This window comes from Toxorhynchites rutilus, chromosome 3 (genome assembly GCF_029784135.1).
Source record: "Toxorhynchites rutilus septentrionalis strain SRP chromosome 3, ASM2978413v1, whole genome shotgun sequence".
NCBI classification, from domain to species: domain Eukaryota; kingdom Metazoa; phylum Arthropoda; class Insecta; order Diptera; family Culicidae; genus Toxorhynchites; species Toxorhynchites rutilus.
The window spans coordinates 211,856,931-211,878,428 of record NC_073746.1 but is presented as its reverse complement, the minus strand read 5'-3'; the positions used below and the strand labels follow the sequence as shown (position 1 = coordinate 211,878,428).

The window sequence follows — 21,498 nt, the reverse complement described above, 5'->3', positions numbered from 1 at the left end:
GACCTTCTCAGGTCAGAATGGATACTATCTTTGAAATCTCATTTCGCCGAATAATTGAGAGTTAGCATTTGCAGAATCATACCAGTCACCACAGTGAATCCTGATTCTTGTTACCCATTCCCACTAACATTTTTTTCCTTTCATGATAATCGCAAGCGAACCACGCTATAGACGCGACACTTGGGTGACTGTAGCGTCATTTAGTGTGTTCATTGCGCAAATTCGCTGGCTCAAGTCAATCACGGAGAGCAACTACGAAGTGTATAGTCTATCCAAGCTCAAGTTCAAAAGATGAACGCTTCTTGAGGGAATCCGATGGATAAAAGCAGTGGCTAGCGATGAACAAAACTTTGAATAATGTTTGAATTCATTTTATCATTCAAATAAATGTGTTTTTCATGCAAAAAACGGAACGAATTAAGTTGCACATCCTATATTATGATATAAAAGTTTTCATGGCTTACGTGTCCCGTTTTTATTCCTGAACTATTTGGTCAGCCTATCTCTAAGCCATTTTGAAAACGCTCAAATTACTGGAAACACGTACGGAAGCATGTCATAAATCGTAATAATGTGATAATTGAGGAGCTTAGAATACAAGGGGTGTAAGTGCCTTAATCGATTTCTCTTCATCAACTTTTTCTTTAGTTAAAAACTCAGCTACGAGAACGTTCCAATTTGAGTTTGCTATAGAATCCGATAGATGAGGTTTTGACCTATTTTCCACATTGGTAAATACAACTGGGGATGAGTTTGTAGCTAAGTTAAGAGAGAGTCGATGTGGCGAGCTTTCATTGTAAGCCCCTCAACTATAATCGAGATTTTACGGGTAAATTTTTCATTCGTAGGACTACGTTTTTCAGTGAGGGTGCAGAATCAAAAAACAGGTCACGTGTTTATGAAATAATTTTAACGCGAGAATATCAATCGAATCGGACAATTCTCTAAGATTGGCTTAATATGCTGTGCAATACAATTCTTTGATCAGTGAAAGATTCAAATTGATGAAAATTGGAAGCATTCCCATATTTCCGTACATTTGTTCTGTCCATTTATGTGCTTGTCTACCCGTAGTGTTGTCATAACGAGCAACCAATGCCTCGGTAAGGTACAATATTTATATATTGCGAATCTGGTGCGGCTAAATACCTCGCTCATGATGCAAATGCAGCGTTCGTTTTACGTATTTAAGCTTCGTACTATAGTACGTACTATAGTTCTTACACACTAAGTAAACTGACGCTTTTTTCGCAAAAACAAGGGAAATTAAATTTTCCGAACCGATCTCCATTTTTTTAACCGATGACAGCAACACAACAACAAAACACTGTCAGGTTGCAGGCCGATTCTATACTGAAAGCAAATACAAAAACGTTTACGCGCGTCAAAACAGTACTAGAACTGCTTCGCCGTTTTTGACAGTCAGGTTTGGCCTATTTTCATATATGTTCACCAAAAGTACTTTGACGCAAACGGGTTCGTTCGCGTGAACGCTTCGCTTCGTTTTAAGTATAGCACCGGCACCGGCACATGTTGCATACTTAACCTAAACTGGATCATCCAATGATAAATAAAGTTTTGATGTTCGCGTGAAAATCACGGATTCATTTTTCCCAATTTACATCTTCAATGATTATTAGATGCGGTAAATTTTCCTTTCTTATATTTGAAGCAGTGTTCCACAAATAATGGTTCAACGGCGACGGTTTATTCCTAAGTCTTTTAGTGCATGCGAAGCCCTGTTCTTAGTTTTTAGGATAATTCACATTGCTTGCAAACGTTTTGTAACAGCTGTTCAATCCACGTTGAATATTGCTACTAGTTCTGGTTGTGCTACAATCTTCAGCCAATGCTCCTACCAAATCAGCGTTTCAATTTTTGGGAGATTTTTCATGCTGTCTGTCAAAATCATGATTTCGGAATCGTTGTTTCTTGTTCTGATCTAACTAGAAAAACCTTCTTCTTCTTTAATGGCACTAACGTTCCCAGTGGAACTTTTGCCTACTCAACGTAGGTATTACTTGCGTCAATTTATTAGTAGTACTTAGCTGAGATTTTTATGCCGCACTGGCAAAATCTAGGGAATTTGAATATGCTTGTAACTTAAATTTCAATTAACCTTCAGTGAAGTACGAAAGTCCGTACGGTCCTCCGGTTATAGTGACCATGTGCAATAAAATACGTCTAGGTTTGGTGTCGCGTAATCAATGGCGTGAGCTTTGCATATGTTGAAACGAAGATATACAAAAGTCGCGCAAGCTGAGATCAGTCAGATCAGGCAGTCTTCTTGCTATAAATCAAATCCTTTATCAGTGACGTGATGTGTGGAGCACAGAGAACTAAATCTGCGCTCTAGATAATCATCCAAATTGTTATCTTTTTATTTTAACAAGTGAATGTGAAGCTGGCGTGCAGTTGCATTTAATGGCATTCATTATTGCGTGGTAGTTCGTCCCATATTAGTGATACAATAATGTCTGGAGGGGAATCATCGACAGTACCGCTGGAAGGTGTATCGGAAGGGATCGCTGCGGATGCGGACGGCCATGGCCAGAGTGTTGACGAACTTAGTCGTTCGTTGCAGAGGTTCAACTGGCCGGATTATTTGGTGTTTGTGCTAATGTTGGTCAGTTGCATTTTTATTGGAATTTTCTTCGGCTATAAAGATCATCTGAAGCATAAGAATCGAAAGACGGCTAGAAGAGACTCCGAAGCTCTGGATTATTTGGTCGGTGGAAGAAAAATGAAAATATTTCCGGTGGCGGTTTCCCTGGTGGCGAGGTAATTGGAGATCAGGTTGCATTATTTTTGTCCTTGACTTTATACAACAATTGTTGCAGTTGGATATCTGGGATATCACTTCTTGGGACATCGACAGAAATTTATGTCTACGGCACACAATACTGTTACATTGTGTTTGCCATCGTTCTCATGGGATTTCTGATGCATTACATATTTCTGCCCGTATTCCACGATCTACAAATTACGTCAGCATATGAGGTATGTATACGCTTCAATGATTATTTTTACTAATCCATTCATCATAGAAGTTTCGTTTTATTCTATCGAAAGAGAAAACATATTGAATGATAAATGAAAATGATTATGGAATGATTATTTTGTTGAGTGTGTTTAGATACTAAACGTTTCTTATAATTGAACTGTTTTATTTGTTCTTCGACTAATTTGACTAAAAACATCACCATTGAGTGATTTTGAATGTGACACTGCCGGAGTTGTGTCATTTTTCAATTGGTTTTGCAGAAAATTCTTTAGGTAACGTTATTCCTGAGATCCATGAGGCTCAGTTTAGGACCACCCTCTCCTATCTCCTACTTTCTGTATGAAATATTGCAAATATTGCATCTTAGCTATTTGAGTGACAGTCAATCGAGAATTGTTTCATATGCCTCAGCACAAAGTTTCATAGCAACCCACTTAGTATGCGATTTTCTCAAGCTTGTGTGCAACTTTGAGAGCGAGCAGTTTCGTATGGAACATTTCATGGGCATGATGTGAGTCGATGAAACATTTCAGATTCTGTACTGTGGAGCGCTATTTTATACGGTCGTATGTCATATTCGCTGCGGAAATTCTCTAATTCAAAATTTATATTTCTAGTACTTACAGTTACGTTTTGATAAAAGGATGAGACTGTTGGGTTCGATTCTGTTCACTTTAGCATTGGTAGGTTTAATTCACCATATTCCACTCTAGAGTTGTACAGCGTTTCTATTATAGCTCTTGTGGCTTCCGATTGTCATTTATGTTCCTGCATTGGCGTTTAATCAAGGTACTCACACAAAATAAAATCCATCGCTTCTAAATACGGCTCTATTTCTCAACAGTGTCGGGAGTCAACATTCATGTGATCACGCCGATTGTTTGCTTAGTTTGTATCTTCTACACCAGCGTTGTAAGTTCATTTTTTTTTAGAAAATGGTTATTTGATTGATAATTATGATGAGTCCACTTTTTAGGGCGGTGTGAGGGCAGTCGTATGGACGGATGTCATTCAAACAATGGTTATGGTTGGCGCTATGATCATTGTCATCGTGAAGGGAACCATAGATGTGGGAGGGCTTGGAGTAGTAATTGAGCGAAATTCGGCAGGCCAACGGTTCGACAAACCAGAGTAATACTATTCACTCCCTAATGTTTGATGTTCAACTCAAACGATATTTGGTTTTAGTTTCGATCCCGATCCCACATCTAGGAGTACTTTTTGGAATCTGTTTATCGGTGGAGCTTTCTTCTGGACCTCAACGAATTCCATCAATCAAAACATGGTCCAACGATATCTTTCGCTTCCCACCTTACGCGCGGCTCGTAGGGCAATGCTTCTGTTCCTAATCGGTACAACTTTCGTGTTGTCCCTTTGCTGCTACAACGGTCTGCTGATCTATGCAATGCACTACGACTGTGATCCTCTGAGTACCGGATTGGCCAAAGCGAAAGACCAGCTGGTTCCCCTGTTGGTGATGGAAGTTTTGGCTATATACCCAGGTTTGGCAGGACTTTTTGTGGCGGGTATTTTCAGTGCTGCTTTGAGTTCACTCTCGACAGCGCTAAACTCACTCTCGGCTATTGTCCTGGAAGATTTCTGTAAACCATTTGTGAAAAGGCCACTAACAGAGTTTCAAACTCGGTACATCATGAGAGCCACAGTTCTAGTATTCGGAGCTCTAGCAGTTGTTTTGGTTGTGGTAGTCGAGAAAATGGGCGCGGTGCTCCAGCTATCGATGAGTCTTGGACCCGTCACCCTTGGACCATTGTTCGGATTGTTCTTAATGGGTATATTCTTTCCTCGGATCAATGGAACGGTAAGTTAGATGATTTGCTTATCATTGACTATTAGTTCATTTGTAACACTGGGTGTTTTTCCATATTCAATGGAACAAAACAATATGATATCAAATATGATATCGAACAATGATAAAAAGTGACAGTTTCACATTTGGCTTGGACCAGGCTTTGGTTTAATCCTAGCTGGCGTCGTTGGGATTTTCTGAGGAAGGATGTTGCCTCAGCTTATGTGTTGTACGCTGAGGAAGAAGCGGACTCCACGTCTCCTCATATGTCCGGTATAACAATACCAGTACAGAAGGTAGTGTATGTTCAACAAAATTCGGTCAACGGGTTTCGCTATGTCCTAGTATTTCGAGCTTCGTGCGCAGCGCCTCGTTAGCCAGTTGAGCTAGCTTACCCTACTGCGCCAGGGTTAACACATTTCTTGCACCAATTCGTGTCCGTTGTTTCATGCTAAACGTTGCCATTAATCCAGTTCGCACTATTTCTATTTCGATTTTCGTAATAAATTTGTTTTCGGAGTCATTGATTTATTAGCCCAAGGACCCCTATCCCCTGTAACGGGGCTGCCATCTTGGGTATAGCTTCGGAGGAAGAGTATTTCAGATTCAGTCGTTGGTTGGCAGCTGTTGAACGCGGAACGTATCTCTAAGCGGTCGAGACTTCATCGATAGGTTCGGTTTAGCTCATGATGGATTCATGAACATGATGGCTTGGGCAGAGAAGTTCATTAAAGGCTACGATAAAGAGCGGGATCAAGCACAGTTATCCATTCTAATGGAAGAGGTTTATAATATGTGAGCTATGCTAGAGGAGTTGCAGGCACAGCTGGAATATCCCGAGTAGACTGCGGAGGGTAAGAAAATCGACTCAGGACTGTTTAAAACGAATGTCAATTCGAAATCTAAATTACATTATACTGTATTATGTTTATTATGACACCGCCTATATTGATGTAATTGTAACGCTCACGCAACAAATTCTAATAACTTCTACAAAAGTGAACCGATTTTTATTTTTAAAAAACGAAAATAAAGCTTATTTTAGGACATTTTCGATGTGAACAACATTCTTCATGCACAACTCTAACATTACGACTTCGATGCTGTTGAAAATCCGAGTTATTTCTTCTTTAAGATCCTCCAAATTTTGTGGCTTATTAACATAGCAACGGTCCTTCACGTACCCCCAGAGGAAGTAATCGACGACGAGAAAAGTTGAAATTCTTACCATAAGCGGACAAAGTTCCATTAAGGCTTCGGTTGCTCGAGTAATACGATTTCACTAAAAATACACGTTTTTGTAAATTGTACATCTAGACACTAAAAACCATCCGATCAGACTGAACGAGTAGCCGAATATTGTCGTTCCGAAGTGGGGAATGCAGTATTACCATCGACGGAGCGAAAAAAAATTATAAGGAGCTATTCGATTTTTTTTTGTGTGAGCGTTTAATCTGAAAGACCCTGTAGTATGAAACTGAACTGACAGTCGCATTTCCTCAGCTCTGTCCAATATTTGATCAATAAATTACGGCCATTTTTCTTATGGAGAGCACAAAAACTCCGGGTCATTGAACTATTACAGCTGAAATGCGGCCCACTGCACACTACGAACGAGGTTTTCTGAATTGGTGATAATTGAATGAATGGATGATAATTTCAACGGTCCGCTTGAAGAGACAGTAGCGTGACTAAATTGTCATAAGACTTTTTGAAGGGAAAATGGTGGTTGGCTTGAACGACTTTTATCATTCTATTCCCCAAAAGGCTTTTTTGAAGTTCCTACTTTGGAATAGTCATAGGTTTGAGTGACATCACTTCAATCTGTGCGGCACAAGAATATGCGAACAAGTTTGCTCCTACTTATTATTCGAAATCGAAATTGAGCTGGCGAACCTCTGGAAACACGGAACTCTTCTTCTTCTGATCCAAAACTGGTTTAGAAAATCGTCTACATATGTTCTCTCTAGAAAGACTTCTGCAGCTCCGGGAAACTGGTCACTGTGGGTCATAATAACTATCTTCTTTTATAAGACTGACCGTTTGAACTTTATTGTTGTGTTTAGGCGCGAAACATTCAAAAAACAAAAAATCCAGTGTTTCATAACTATAGAACCAGATGGGAAAACCCTCAGTCCTTTACAAAATTAACGTCAATTTCACATGAATTCCAATAAGTTTCTTATTCATAGGTCATCTTTAGTTCTCAATCAGTTCAAATAACCCATTCGGGGTGATTTTGACCAAGCTGCGCCATGTTGTAGTGTGTATCTCGTTCTAGCAGAGGATACTGCTTGTTTAAGCTCTTCAAATCACTCATACTGCTTGTAAGCTGCTTCTACTATTCGTACGATAACTCCTCATTAGTTCTTGATATGGTTTTGATCTGGTAAACAAGCTGACCAGTCCAGAATCTGAAGCCCCTATTCAATAAACCGTGCCTTGGCTTTCCGGGTTTTATGAATTGATGCCAATTAACCCAATTATTACGGTGTTTTTGTTGCAAAAATAGAAGTAAATGATTCTGAAGTACTTCATTGCACTTCTGACTGTACATTGGTGTTGTTATCTGAATCAGGCCGTTTTGAAAATAATTCCATCTGGTTCTATAGTTATGAAACACTGAAATTCCTGTTTTCTTTATGTTTCGCATCTGAACACAACAATAGAGTTCAAATGGCTAGTCTGTTAAATGAAGATAGTAATTCCGAAGATGTGTTTCTTTCAATGACGTTTTTCTTTATTGATATTTGGTAATTTTTGTAATACGCTCCTATTACAAAGGAATCCCCTCGTCTGGAAAGTCCATACTTCTACTGATGACACTCATATCGAGACACTTAACAAAGATTAATCCTCGATACGCGCCACATTATTCGCTACAGCTGTCTTGAACCACGGTTCTTTAGCATGGGTAAACCACCCGGTGATGCATGGGTACAAAAAACGCTACGATATATGGACTACATATCAACCCACATTCCAGAACCCGATCGAATTTGACATATCCCAATCCGAACGATCAAGATCAATTTTAACATTCTGCCATCCAAGGTTGCAACATTCGCGAAACCCGATAGGATTTGACTCGATCAGATTCAAGAATGCAACATTGTGCTAATTTCGAATCCGACATTGCAACATTTTTTACTACTCGAACAGTGCGATTAGATCAACATCGTTTTTATTTATTTACATCACTTCTGTATTGTTTCGACGAGTTTCTTTGATATATGCCAATAACTATTCTCAAACAAAGCGCTTGATTTCATTGTTTCATTTTTTGATACTCAAATAACCAACCAGCTTTAATGAATATACTCGAGAGTAGATTCACAAGTGATATTTTTATATGAATATGGAGATAATGAGCTTCTCGGACAATCTTGAAAATCATGCGTTTTTCTGTCCACGTGGTATGTGGAAAGCCCCTATCCTACACTATATACTTCAATTCAACCGACTTCTTACATATCTCTGGAAACTCAACTCAACAACAACTTGGCATGCATAGTTTCCCGAAAGTTTATCTAGAATAACATATGGGAAGGGCTAAATAATTTTGATCATTTTTTACTCAAAAATAGTAAGTCCTACAAAAAAGTGATCTATGGAAGAGAAACCATGTACCCAGCCTACAATAGTTTTTGATCAGCATGTAAATTCCCAACGAGTTCCTAGAGAAGCATAAACTTCGGAAAATGCGCATGTGGATTGATGTGATAAAAATATATATAGTAAACCTTATCTTTCAACCCACCTTATGACACCCATTACCAGAGTATTGGAATGCTTTAACGCAATCCGCGTCTTTGTTTACTTTGCCTTGTTCCGTGAAATCAAAACAATCATTTTTGCGTGCTGACTCAATCGGTACGAAAACACTGATTTTTTTTTTTTAATATCGCTAGAATTGCACGTCAGGTAATCAAATGGAGATAATCAAGTGTAGTGGTTTTGAAAACTAGACTGAAAAGTCTTTTTCCGTATTGCTCTGAGCATTTAAACTCTCCCCATTGTTTTTTCGACCCTGGGGTATGTTGAAACCAGAGACAATCGACTATTTTTTAAACATTGCTGCAGATGCCGAACGTTATTTGTCGGTGATTGCTGTATTGTGGAACGAATATTTGAATGATCCCATAAACCTGATTAGTGGCTGTTTCTAGTCCACACAATCCACACTTCCATTTCCCCCTGATACTAATTTCATACCCGCGTACACGATCTTATTTTTACGTTCATATAAAGTGAAACGAAAACTTGATTTCTGATGCAAAAAGTAGTTACATCATTATTGGACGGTTTATTGTCTATTCACCGTGACATCAAACTAACGAACAGTTATGAGGTATGCTATAAAGGTATGCCTCAGTGCCACTCTGCAGACTACCTATTGGACTCAGGAGTGTGGTAATGGATCCACGTTTCATCTATTGTTACAAAACATCGAAAGAATTCCACTCGATTACGCTTCATTACGCCACACCGGCTGTTGAATCATCAACGCGCCGCTGTTATTGGTCGATTTTCAGCAAACGCGGCACCCATCGCGCGGATAGTTTTTTCATGTCAAAAATGTCGTGCAAAATGTATCCACTCGTTCTTTTGAAATGCCTATGGCCTCAGCTGACTCGCATTTTCTATACGAATGCTCAGAGAGTGACACTTAAACAACTGTAGTTTGTGAACAAATAAACGAAATGTCATTAAACTTGACACATAAGCTAGTGACAGATGAACCTCTCGAAATGAATCTTGTTCATTTTTGAGTGGCGCTGTCTGTTGAAAAATCCCGGGATTTTGCAGCCCACCATCTACAGCAGTATCTCAGAACTCCACAAACAGACTTCATTCATACATTTGTAGGCTGCCTTTTTCGGGTTTTATCATTGTTAACGCAAATGTATTGTTCAACACCATGCGTATTTCGAGATTGAATTCATTTGAAAATATGACGGCCCATGTTATATCAAAAAGAACTAATAGTCTACTAATAAATTTTACATTTTCTAACTTCATAATGTATGTTTCTAGTGCGCCATTATCGGGACAATCGGAGGTCTAATAACCATGTCGTACATAGTGATCCGATCCCAAATTTCCATAGCCCTGGGCGAAATAGTTTTCGCGGAGAAACCTGTCACAGTTGAGGGTTGCGTTTATGACTTTACCCCCCTGAATAAAACTTCCTCGTTTCCGTCCGATGGTTTCAACCCAGTCGGCGAAAAATCCCTTCACCACGTGTCCTTCCTGTACTACACGCTCATTGGATCCCTGGTACCTACCATAATCGGTTACCTATGCTCGGTGATCATGAGTTTCACGGTGGGAGTGCGTGCGGAGGATATGGACATTGACCCGCTGCTACTGGCACCGTTTTTGCGTAAATACTATCAACCAACTAGAGTGAGAAACATGTCGGAAGTCATACACGAGTTCGAAACAAAGGACATACAGCTTTAGATTATATGAAAAGAATTCAAAATGTATCCTATGTAAATAAAACGAAATTTCGAAAAAGATGTTTCTTTTTTTTTCGGAAAACCTGTTAGAAGTGCGATAAGCATTAACTAATATTAATATTCAAAAACAGTACTTGCAGTTGCGGTTCGACAAAAGGATGAGAATATTTGGTTCTGTGCTTTTTATGGTGGCTTGCGTAAGTATATCTAACGATGCGGGAGTAACTTTCCTGGTCCAATGGTATTGATAACGTATTCAGCAAAAAAATGCAACGAAATTAGTCTTCTGGCGAGCCAATTGGCGGATTTGATTATAATCATAGATCTTGTTTTGGCAATATCATGGTATCATGGTGCAGGTATCATAATGTAAATGCAAATTTCTTGTAATTTTAGCTTTTATGGATGCCCATTGTGATTTATGTACCAGCTCTTGCGTTTAATCAAGGTATTGCTTTTTGTACTCTGAAAATATTAGGCTGTCAAAAAAGTCCTGCGGTATTTTTTTTGAATTTTCATTTGTTCATAAAATTAGTTACAATCATCTGTTTTAAGTCAAATATGCGCCGTTTTGTTCGATGACTTGTTCCCAACGAGATGCCAACTTCATAATACCCCTATTATAGAAGCTCGCTTTCTTATTGGCAAAAAACTCGGATAGCCAATTTTCACAGGCCTCTTTTGTGACTAACTTCTGACTACCTAGCTCGTTCGGCATGGCCAAAATAGGTGGTAGTCACTTGGTGCAAGGTCCGGACTATACGGCGGATGCAAAAGAACCTCCCATCCGAGCTCCCGGAGCTTCTGGCGCGTCACCAAAGAAGTGTGTGGCCTGGCGTTGTCCTGATGGAAGACAATGCGGCCTCTGTTTATCAAAGATGGCCTCTTCTTCATGAGTGCTACCTTCAAGCGGTCCAGTTGTTGGCAGTACAGGTCCGAATTGAGCGTTTGGCCATAGGGAAGCAGCTCATAATAGATTATTCCTTGACAATCCCACCAAACACACAGCAGAATCTTCCTGGCCGTTAATGAGGGCTTGGCCACCGTCTGAGCCGCTTCAGCGGGCTTTGACCACGACCGTTTGCGCTTCACGTTTTTTTTTTCCAAAATATATATTTTTATCAAGGCTCATAAGGCGTTAGCCTGACGGGGCCGGAGTTCAATATTTTGACAGTATTTCTTATTATCTATGTTAGTAATATGTAACCGATTACTCGCGGTCGGCTCGAGGTTAGTATTACAAGTGTTCTCGTAATTGGGATGTTGCTGTCTCCAATGCTCTGTACGTGTGCCCGACACGGGATACTTCCTATTGGGATGCAGCTGACCATTAATCAGCAACGCCCCCCTAGTATGTACCTCATATCTAGCGTGGTGCGTCTTTCTCGACTCGAGGAATCCAGGATAGAATGGTCACTAGCCGGCGCAATCATCAGCTCGTGTAGAGTTGTCATGAGCGGTACAACCTTTGGCTCTTGTTGAATCATCAGTGGACTGCACAACCTTTGGCCCGTGTATCTGTAAAGAGTGTGTGTATGTATTGCCGCGACTAAGTAAAAGTTTTTATAGATCGGATAGGAGGGATATGAAACAGGGACACAACGAAGGAAACATCATTAAACGTTGACATCGGCGTTTCTGAGGAACAGGTATAGATGAAGCAGAAGATCAGGATCACGGCTACCTAAGATATCCCGGACGGGGATATCCGATTGTCTGCCTTGTGCTCTTAGTGCTCTAGAGAGCTGAGAGCGAGCAGCATGGAACCGGATACACGACCAGACAACATGCTCGATGTCGTGGTAGCCATCGCCACAATCACAAAGATTGTTTGCTGCGAGCCCAACGATAGAGATGCGCGTTTAGGTTGTAGTGATTGGACATGAGCCGAGATATCACGCGAATGAAATCACGACCTACATTCAATCCCTTAAACCAAGCACTCGTCGAAACCTTAGGGATAATCGTGTGTAACCAACGACCGAACTCATCTTCACTCCACATGCGCTGCCAACTAACGAGTGTGTCCTGACGAGGAATGTGAAAAAATTCAAGAACATTTTATCAGATCCAACTTTCCCATATTTTTCCGAAAATATCAACGGAATAACATTGGAGCGTAGGTGATCTGGTATTCCATGGATTTTTTGTCGCATGGACAGATCAAAAATGACAGAGGAATTGCAAAAGTATGGGAAGCAAACTTGGTTGGAGATGCCTGGTGAAGGGTGCACGTCGTGGGTAAGGTACTCATGGTATATAGCTTCACGCTTCACGTTGTCGTAAGTGACCCACTTTTCATCGCCAGTCACCATCCGCTTCAGAAACGGGTCGATTTTGTTGCGATACAGCAGCGATTCACATGCGTCGATACGGTCAAAGATGTTTTTTGCGTCAACGTGTATGGCACCCATACATCGAGCTTCTTTGTGAATCCAAGCTTCTTCAAATGGTTAATAACGGTTTGATGACTTATCCCCAGCTCCGATGCTACGGCTGCTACTATGCCGGTCTTTCTCGGCTAATTCAGCGATTTTGTCGCAATTTTCGACGACAGGCCTTCCGGAGCGTGGCGCATCTTCGACGACCTCTACACCAGAACGAAAACGTTGAAACCATCGTTGTGCGGTGGAAATGGAAACTGTATCGGGTCCATAAACTGCACAAATTTTATTGGCAGCTTGAGATGCATTTTTGCCTTTGTCATAGTAGTACTGTAAAATATGTCGGATTTTCTCTTTATTTTGCTCCATATTTGCGACACTATAACTCACGAACGACTTAATCAAACAAAACACTGTCAAGGACTATATTATAGCGCGCAAAAATACCTTTCCAACAAGCTATAGTATGACTCGATACAATGAATACAACTAGAACTACGCGCTTACAACGACACCTCGCGGAAATACCGCAGGACTTTTTTGACAGCCTATATATATATATATATGTTTCAAATACTCCATTTTATGTATTTTATTTTCATTGTAGTAACTGGAATCAATATCCATACGATAACTCCAATTGTATGCTTGATATGCATATTTTACACAAGTGTGGTATGTAAACGATAAAACTTGACCGTAATTTTTCTGAATTTGAATTTTCCATCTCACTGAATTCATCCTTCCATCGTTCGGTTTCCTGACAGGGTGGCATGAAGGCAGTTGTCTGGACGGATGTGGTTCAATCCGGTGTAACACTGGGCGCTCTGTTGGCGGTTTTCGTAAAAGGTACCATAGACATCGGAGGACCGGCCGTAATTTGGGAACGCAATTGGAAACACAGCCGAATTGAGCCACCAAATTTTGATCCAGATCCTACGCTGCGCCATTCGGTGTGGACGTTGTTTGTGGGCGGAACTGTTTGGTATACATACGGAGTTTCTTGCAGTCAGGATATGATTCAACGGTATCTGTCGTTGCCAACGCTCAGGGATGCAAGGAAGGCATCTAGGGGATTTATTTTTGGAATGATTTTGGTTCTCACAATTTTATTCGCGCTTGGATTACTGATTTTTGCTACGTATTATGAGTGCGATCCCTTATCCACTAATGTAAGTATGAATGAACGATTGAGGAAAAGCAGAACTAACTTCTCCTCTGATATCTTATAGTTAGCGAAAGCTAAGGACCAACTGTTGCCTCTGTTTGTAATGGATATATTTCAAGAGTATCCTGGAGCAGCTGGTGTGTTTGTAGCAGGGATTTTCAGTGCGGCCCTCAGTTCACTATCGTCTGCTCTGAATGCTTTGGCCGCAATAGCATATGAAGATTTTTGTAAACCTTATTTTGTATCGCTATCGGAAACACAAATAGGGTACATATTGCGAGGATCTGTTCTGGTGTTTGGAGCGATATCCGTGATTTTTATTTACATTGTTGAACATTTAGGAGCAGTAATGCAGCTGACGATGACGCTTAGCTCTACTGCAGGAGGGCCACTTTTCGGGTTATTCGTGATGGGTATTCTCATGCCATGGGTGAATGCAACGGTAGCGGTTCTATGTGTAGCTAAACCAAAAAAATTACAAATATTCTGTCATTGTAGGGTGCGCTGTATGGCGGAATAGCTGGACTATTATCAATGTGTTATATGTGTTTCAGATCACAAGCATCTATAGCGACCGGTGAGGTGATCTATAGAACCAAAGAAGTAATCACCTCTGGGTGTCATTATCAATTTGTTAACGTTACTAAACCAGATCCAACGTTCGATGATATGGAAAAATCTCTTCATCACATTTCCTATTTATATTTCACACTTTTCGGGACGATTGTTTCTTGTACCGTCGGCACTTTAACCAGTGTAGTGAAAAGGAAAACAACGTCCGAAAAAATTGATCCACAACTATTGGCTCCCTTCATAAGGAATTTTCTTGCAGAGCAGACACAACGTGATGAAGAGTTTCCACTAAGTTGTACGACAATAAAAAATGATATAAACATAAACATACATCAGCCGGAATAACTAGTCGTAGATAAGCCAAAAAATACTTAAAAGTGGTTTCAACATTTTAGTCAATTGGTTTAAGATTTATGTAATAAATTAAACGCTACTCACTACATTTCCGGTATAGTTCCTCTCATTTTATGTGTTTAGAGATTAAATAGTTAACGAAAAAACTAGAAGAGACCGAGTCTAGAGCCACGGACGTAAGTTTGACGTAGGACTGGATTTTTTTTCATCCCATTTATTTATTTAATTAGGCTCATTAATGTTGTAGCTGTAACAGAGCCGGTTTTTAATCGTGAACATGTTACATGTTATGGTTTCCATAAATTGTAAATTACACAGTAGTCGTAAGAGTATTGTTTCTTTTTTCCATTGTTCAGCAGAGACAGGTGATATGATCATTGTTGTGTTATTAACCCTTCCGTACTCGCGTGCAAAATCATAACACGTATACTCGCGCACGGTGTCACAGACCGAAAATTGAACTTCTCTGTAATGTTGCCATTGTCTATTTTTCAGGTTTGTGTTTCAATGTTTGATACTCCAACACAAATAACGAAATTCGAATTTTTCACTGTTATTAATCAGAAGTAAGGAACTGAATATAATTCATGGAAGTATAAAGAGCTGTAAAATAACATAAAAACGTATTAATCGATTGTGGTTTCTACAATGGTCCAGGAGATGCATTTAAGTGGAAATTAGCATTTAGAACTTGACAGTTATTCTCTAGACAAAAACTGTCTTAGACAAAGTTGTTAAAAATAGGGTGACCAAAATTGTCGATGAAATAAAAAGTCTAACTTTCTTATCTTTATAGATAGAGGTGAATATAGTTCGACAATATTGTAGCTCCAATTATTTGAGACATCTTTGTAGAGCAAAGTTTTTCTCTATCTCTTGAAATAACCGATATAACCATGAAAAAAACTATTTTTACAATAAACTTTTATATTTCAAATTTTACATGCTTTTAGAGCTTTACTAATACAAACATTTTTCAATGCTGAACTTGTCAATATCTCAACTTTACTCAAAGTTATTGATATTTCTTCCCATAAAACACACTCTTTTCATTTGTTTGTCATTGTTTCTGGGACAAACATAAAAAATGTTTGTTGACGGAATTTGAAAGAACGGATTTCAGTCTATATAATATGTGATTTTCAAAACTATGTTATTTTTTGAGTTTGAGTAAATTAAAATTGAAATCATGAGTTTTTGGATGAAAACCCATCAATAACTTTGAGCAGGATTAAGATATTGACATGTTCTGCATCGCAAAAGTCTAAAAGTCGTACGAAGACCATTTTGATGTAGAGTTTTAAATATAAAAGTTATAGTAAAAAACCGTTTTTCCATAGTTACCCTAATGCAACTCAGATAGAAATCGCTAAAAACAACTTTGAGGGAAATAGTTATTGTTTAGACAGAAACTGTCTTAGACAAAGTTGTTACATATGATAGAGCGCTCATTTTTATGTTATCAAAAACAGAGTGACCAAAATTGTCGATGAAATGAAAAATCTAACTTTTCTATCTTTATAGTTAGAGAAAAACATAGTTCAACAATGTTGTACCCCCGTTATTTCAAACATCTTTTTAGAACAAAGCTTTTTTCTATGTTTTAAAATAATCGATTTTGTGCTATTTTCTAATTTGCATTAGGGTGACCATGAAAACACGTGTTTTTTCTGCTGTAACTCCTATATTTCAAATTCTACATCAAAACTGTCTTCGTACGACTTTTAGAGCTTATTGATACCAACCTTTTGCGATGCAGAACATGTCTATATCCTAATCCTACTCAAAGTTATTGATGGGGCTTCATCCAAAAACTCATGATTTCAATTTTAATTTACTCAAACACAAAAAATAACATAGTTTTGGAAATCACATATTATATAGACTGAAATCCGTTCTTTCAAATTCCGCCAATAAACTTTGTTTACGTTTGCCCCAGAAAGAACGACAAACAATTGAAGAGAGCGTATTTTTTGGGAAGAAATATCAATAACTTTGAGTGAAGTTGAGATATCGACAAGTTCTGCATCGAAAAATGTTTGTATTAGTATGTTCTAAAAGTCTTTTGAAGACAGTTTGCATGTAGAATTTTTTTAAATATAAAAGTTAGAGCGAAAAAATAGTTTTTTTCATGATCACCATAAAGTAAACTTAGAAAACTTTGCTCTACAAAGATGTCTCAAAAAATTGGAGCTACAACATTGTCGAACTATGTTCACCTCTATCTCTAAAGATAAGAAAGTTAGATTTTTCCTTATAAAATTCGAAATGCGTCAAAATGACACGTAAATCTAGTTTTAATGGGAGTCGTACCTACTATGGTCTCTACAAACACTTAAGGTCAAACAAACTTATCAATTGCCAAAATGTTCCTTGTACATAACGCTCATAAGACCGGTTGTCCTCTACGGGCACGAAACTTGGATAATACTCGAGGAGCACTCGAGTCTTTGAACGACGGGTGTTAAGAACCACCTCGGCGGTGTGCAGGAGGACGGCGTATGGAGGCGAAGAATGAATAACGAGCTCACGCCACTCACCGGCGAACCCAGTATCCAGAAAGTGATCAAAGCTGGAAGGATACGTTGGGCAGGACATGTTGCAAGAATGTCGGACAACTGTCCTGCAAAAATGGTGTTCATCGGAAATCCGACAGGTGTGATACGACGAAGAGTGCAGGGAGCATGGTGGTTAGACCAAGTGGAACAGGACTTGGTGAGCACGGGGTGCCCGCGGAATTGGAAAGAGAGATAGCCGTCCCCTAGAGGCGAATGAACTGAAAAGTTTAAACCCTCTTAAAGCAAAAAAGAAGAAGAAGAAGAAGAAGAGCGATAGCCACGAATCGAGTTAGTTGGAGAAGAATTGTGAATCAGATCATGTTGTAAAGACGTAAAGCCAAAATAAATAAATACAAATCAGTAAACCAGAAGTCAAAATAAGATTATATTCGTTTTCCGCTCGTCAGTTATTTCCATCTCTTACATATATGATGGGGGTGTATGTCATCAATTCAGGTTTACGATGGGGGGTCGGTCCCCATTTTTTAAAGTGTCGAAAAGGGGCCTTCGATGTTGACCTCTGTTTTCCCTATTTTAACACGTCTCATATCTGTACCGGGGTGTAAGTACGAGGTTTCGAAACGAGTGCAAAGTTTTGAACGATAATACTTTGCCGGCTGAACGGAGTGGTATGATAAACACTTCATTCATTCGAAAGACGAAATGTCCAAGAGTTATATGCTTGTTAATTATCGTCCAGGAAACTTGTTTCAATAGGCTAGTGAAATCACGCTAATCTGTATATAAGTCGGTGCCTGCTCGGGTATCCATTTAGTAGTGATTACAAAGTGACAGGGAAAAAGTCTCGCTCACTCTCCTTAACACTAAGTTCTCTCCTCCTAATCCTCCTAATCCTTTCAACGGACTGAACGGTGGCTTTGGCGAAAAACGAAGTATCGATGGTAATTTGATATAGATTTATAAATGGTGTCATTAGCTATGGATTCGAAAGCAGAGAATACGAAATGTATCATATGGCGTACAGAATATTCCAGCATATCAAGCAGTTGTATTATAATAATAACCTATAATGTACACGACCGTCGCCGCTATCGATTGATGATTCAAATTGTTCAGGAGGGGAAAAGAGGGTGGGCGGGTCAATTTTGATTTACGCTTGGTTTTTCCGAGGGAGAATCGATTTCTCTTTTGGGCCATACTATTTATTTTCCTGCTCAAAAAAGTGGTATGATAATCACTTTATTCGAAAGATGAAATGTTCAAGAGATTCCAGTTTTTAACAATCACGAACCATGTCGACTAGCAAAAAAGATAGATAAAGAGTATACACTTCAATGTCAAAGTCAACAAGAATGTTGTGTGATGAATGGCCGTTGCATTTTAGGGGGTCGGGTCAGGGCCATCTTCCCCTTTTCATACGGCATGATTTTTTCCTGATATTTAGTTTAGTAAAGTTCACAAAATATTTCAAATACTAATCTTGGATATATGAACACGATTGTCTCCAAGAGGTGGAAACATGCTGATACATGACATAGATACAGTTTGGATCGGTCAACTGGTTCTCTCTCACGCAGCTAGCTAAAGGTATTCTAATACATGGATTTTTTTGAGAAGCCAGATGACAGAGGAGCTAAATCCGACAAATAGGGCAAGTGTTGCGACACTGAAATAGTGTAAAAGAGTTCTTTATTTTGTCAAGAAACTTTTTTTCTCCCGTAACCGAGACTTTTCGTAGTCGATTACATATTATTGGCCCAAAAAATTACCACATTACCCTGAATTTATTACTTATGAGCTTTTCCAGTTTGAAAATATTTCATGGGTGTAAAAACCTAGCATTTCTGCAAATATGTCATTTTTTGACGTGGGATTACATTTTCGGGAACATATTGGGGTACAAATTGAAAATCGAAAATCGAGCACATCGTGAAAATTGTCCAATTTCAAACGTTTATTGCTTAATCATTTCATGATGGATTGATGAGACTTTTACGTCAATCGATTTCGGCACTCCATAACAATATTTTACATTGAATAAAAAAATGTCATGCAACTAACTATCGAAGAATTAAAAAATCTCAACCCCTGTCCTAACGGAAACACCCACTTCTGATTGGTCGAAATTGACGACACATGCGGCGGTACATGTACTTTTTTCCCCTGTTGGGTGTGAACCACTGCGTCCATTATTTTGAACTATTGTGGTATACCCCTTTTTTATACTACACTTCAAGCTTATCTACTACTTATTGATGAAGGAGTAGACTGAAAGCTATAGCGAGATATGTGCCAATCAGGAATAATCTGTTTGATAAAATTTATAATCCTGATCGGCGACGCAGACCAAATTTCCTTGGGCTCCAGAATAGCTTTATCAAGGTGTTGAAGTCTGCGTCTAGTTAGAGCTCCGCTATTACAGAGCAAATGTTCTGAGGTTTCGTTTTCGCCATTACAAAAACGACAAATCTCATCTTGTGCTAAACCTATGTTTTTGAGAACAGGGCAGTGTCCTGTTTCAAGACCAGTGAATGTGCTGAAAACTTTCTTATTGAGGCTTATCAGCTGTTGAGTAACTTTAATACTCGGCGTAATATTTTTTTTCGCCTGTTTAAGTTTTGCGGCCATCCAATTGGCTGTCACTACCCGGTCTTCCCTTTTATTCAGCTCACTTTTCAACACACAGTCAGAAAGTCCACAGAATGGTTCTGGACCAGTGAATAGGAAGTTTGAGCCGTTCCTGGCAAGTTCATCTGCTCGCTCGTTGCCCTCTATACCGCAATGGCTAGGAATCCAGTACAACTGTGCCGAATTTATCTGACTTAATTGACGTAAAAGGGAAATAAATTCCCAGACAATTTTTGAAGATCATTCAAAAGCATTTAGAGCTTCAAGTGCCGCTTGACTGTCTAAGAATGTGCAGATGTTAGCATCTCTATATTTTCTTTTGAGACAGACATTTAAACATTCTATTATTGCAGTTATTTCACCTGAAAAACTGTTGGCCAGTATCCCATAGCCACAGAGATTTTTGTGTTGGGACCATACACTCCAGCACCTGTTCTGATTCCCATTTTCGACCCATCAGTGTAGAACATGATTGAACCATTACGAACGTTGGGACCACCTTCATCCCATACTGAACGAGAATGTTCGATTACTCTGTATGGAATGTCATAATTAGTCCTAGGTTCCATCCAATCACTGATCATCTCTGAGGCTGGTCCAATGAGTAAGAGATTCAGGATGCTCAAGTGACCAGTTTTGTTCCCGTCTAGTATTTGTACTTACAACTATTGCTCAGTTATTTCCTGATGGATTTACGAGATATTTGTATCAATCGATCTGAGCATTCCATAACAATTCATCACAATGAATAAAATAATATTTCATTCCATTCTTAATATTTCATTGAATTCTTGCAACACGTAATCCTGCCCCTCATTGAACCATTTTAAATTAACTTTTAATATTTTCACTAAAACCTCGTTGGACATAACTTTCGTTCATGGTTTTTAACAAGTTGCAGAAAACGATCCACTCTATTGCACATAAACCATAGTAAATTTTCATTCAGATTTTTTAAATGTGTTCATTACACATAAAAATCCTGTACCATTTAAGCTTCATGCCAACGGAATACGACGCCCAATGTCGTCCACGCGAATTGAATTCAAACCGTCGCGCGTGGCTTCGTGCATATCTGCTCGTAAACATCGATTTATTTCGTCGCTTTCGCAGTGCTCGCTTGATAAGTAGCAGACAGTTAATAAGATGTAAAATTGCCCAGAGGCGAGCATTCAGACAGCCACACGATCACATCAGAGGACTAAAACCAAGTGCCCGTCAATGGTGGTGAAATTGATTCTGCAGGCTACTGCAGATATTTTACGAGATGCGTTTGCGTATTGTGCAAAAAAGGTAATTCAACTACGCACCTGTATCCAAAAAGCCGTTAATTAAAGAATGCAATTTCAAGCGCTGGACCGATTGTAAACTGAAACAAATTATAATGGTTACTCAATAAACATGAACAACTTCTTTATGGACGATAATGAGATCGTAAAGTAGTGTTATTACCACTTAAAACTTGACCGATGCTTGTAAATGATACGGTAATGACTGTTTTCAACGACGCTTGCCGCTTGATTTGTGTTGGCGATGTAAGCACAGCTTTATTTTACTTACCTACTTAAAGATGAGTAATGCGATAAATTTCGCATA

The 21,498-nt window shown here is 39.1% G+C and overlaps 2 protein-coding genes across 3 annotated transcripts in view; both read left to right on the top strand.

The window, feature by feature from the left end:
* The first annotated feature begins 1,489 nt into the window (after positions 1–1,489).
* Positions 1,490–15,644, top strand: LOC129779561 (sodium-coupled monocarboxylate transporter 1-like). 2 transcript variants are annotated; one of them, XM_055787115.1, is made up of 9 exons: positions 1,490–1,645; positions 2,394–2,781; positions 2,841–3,000; positions 10,408–10,473; positions 10,673–10,724; positions 13,268–13,335; positions 13,428–13,832; positions 13,893–14,270; positions 14,327–15,644. In XM_055787115.1, exons 2-9 carry the CDS (start codon positions 2,474–2,476, stop codon positions 14,744–14,746), a joined length of 1,857 nt encoding a protein of 618 aa, XP_055643090.1. In that variant the 5' UTR covers positions 1,490–1,645; positions 2,394–2,473; the 3' UTR covers positions 14,747–15,644. The 2 variants fall into 2 exon arrangements, with proteins under 2 accessions (XP_055643090.1, XP_055643089.1); XM_055787114.1 differs by lacking the exons at positions 10,408–10,473; positions 10,673–10,724; positions 13,268–13,335; ... (1 more) ...; positions 13,893–14,270; positions 14,327–15,644 and adding exons at positions 3,622–3,687; positions 3,742–3,793; positions 3,849–3,916; ... (1 more) ...; positions 4,193–4,823; positions 9,849–10,329.
* A 5,510-nt stretch (positions 15,645–21,154) lies between these two features.
* LOC129779356 (uncharacterized) overlaps positions 21,155–21,498 on the top strand; it is a 30,466-nt gene continuing 30,122 nt past the window's right edge. The window contains exon 1 of the mRNA XM_055786769.1: positions 21,155–21,195. The gene's annotated coding sequence lies outside the window, so the exon portion shown is untranslated. The remainder of the gene's footprint in view (positions 21,196–21,498) is intronic.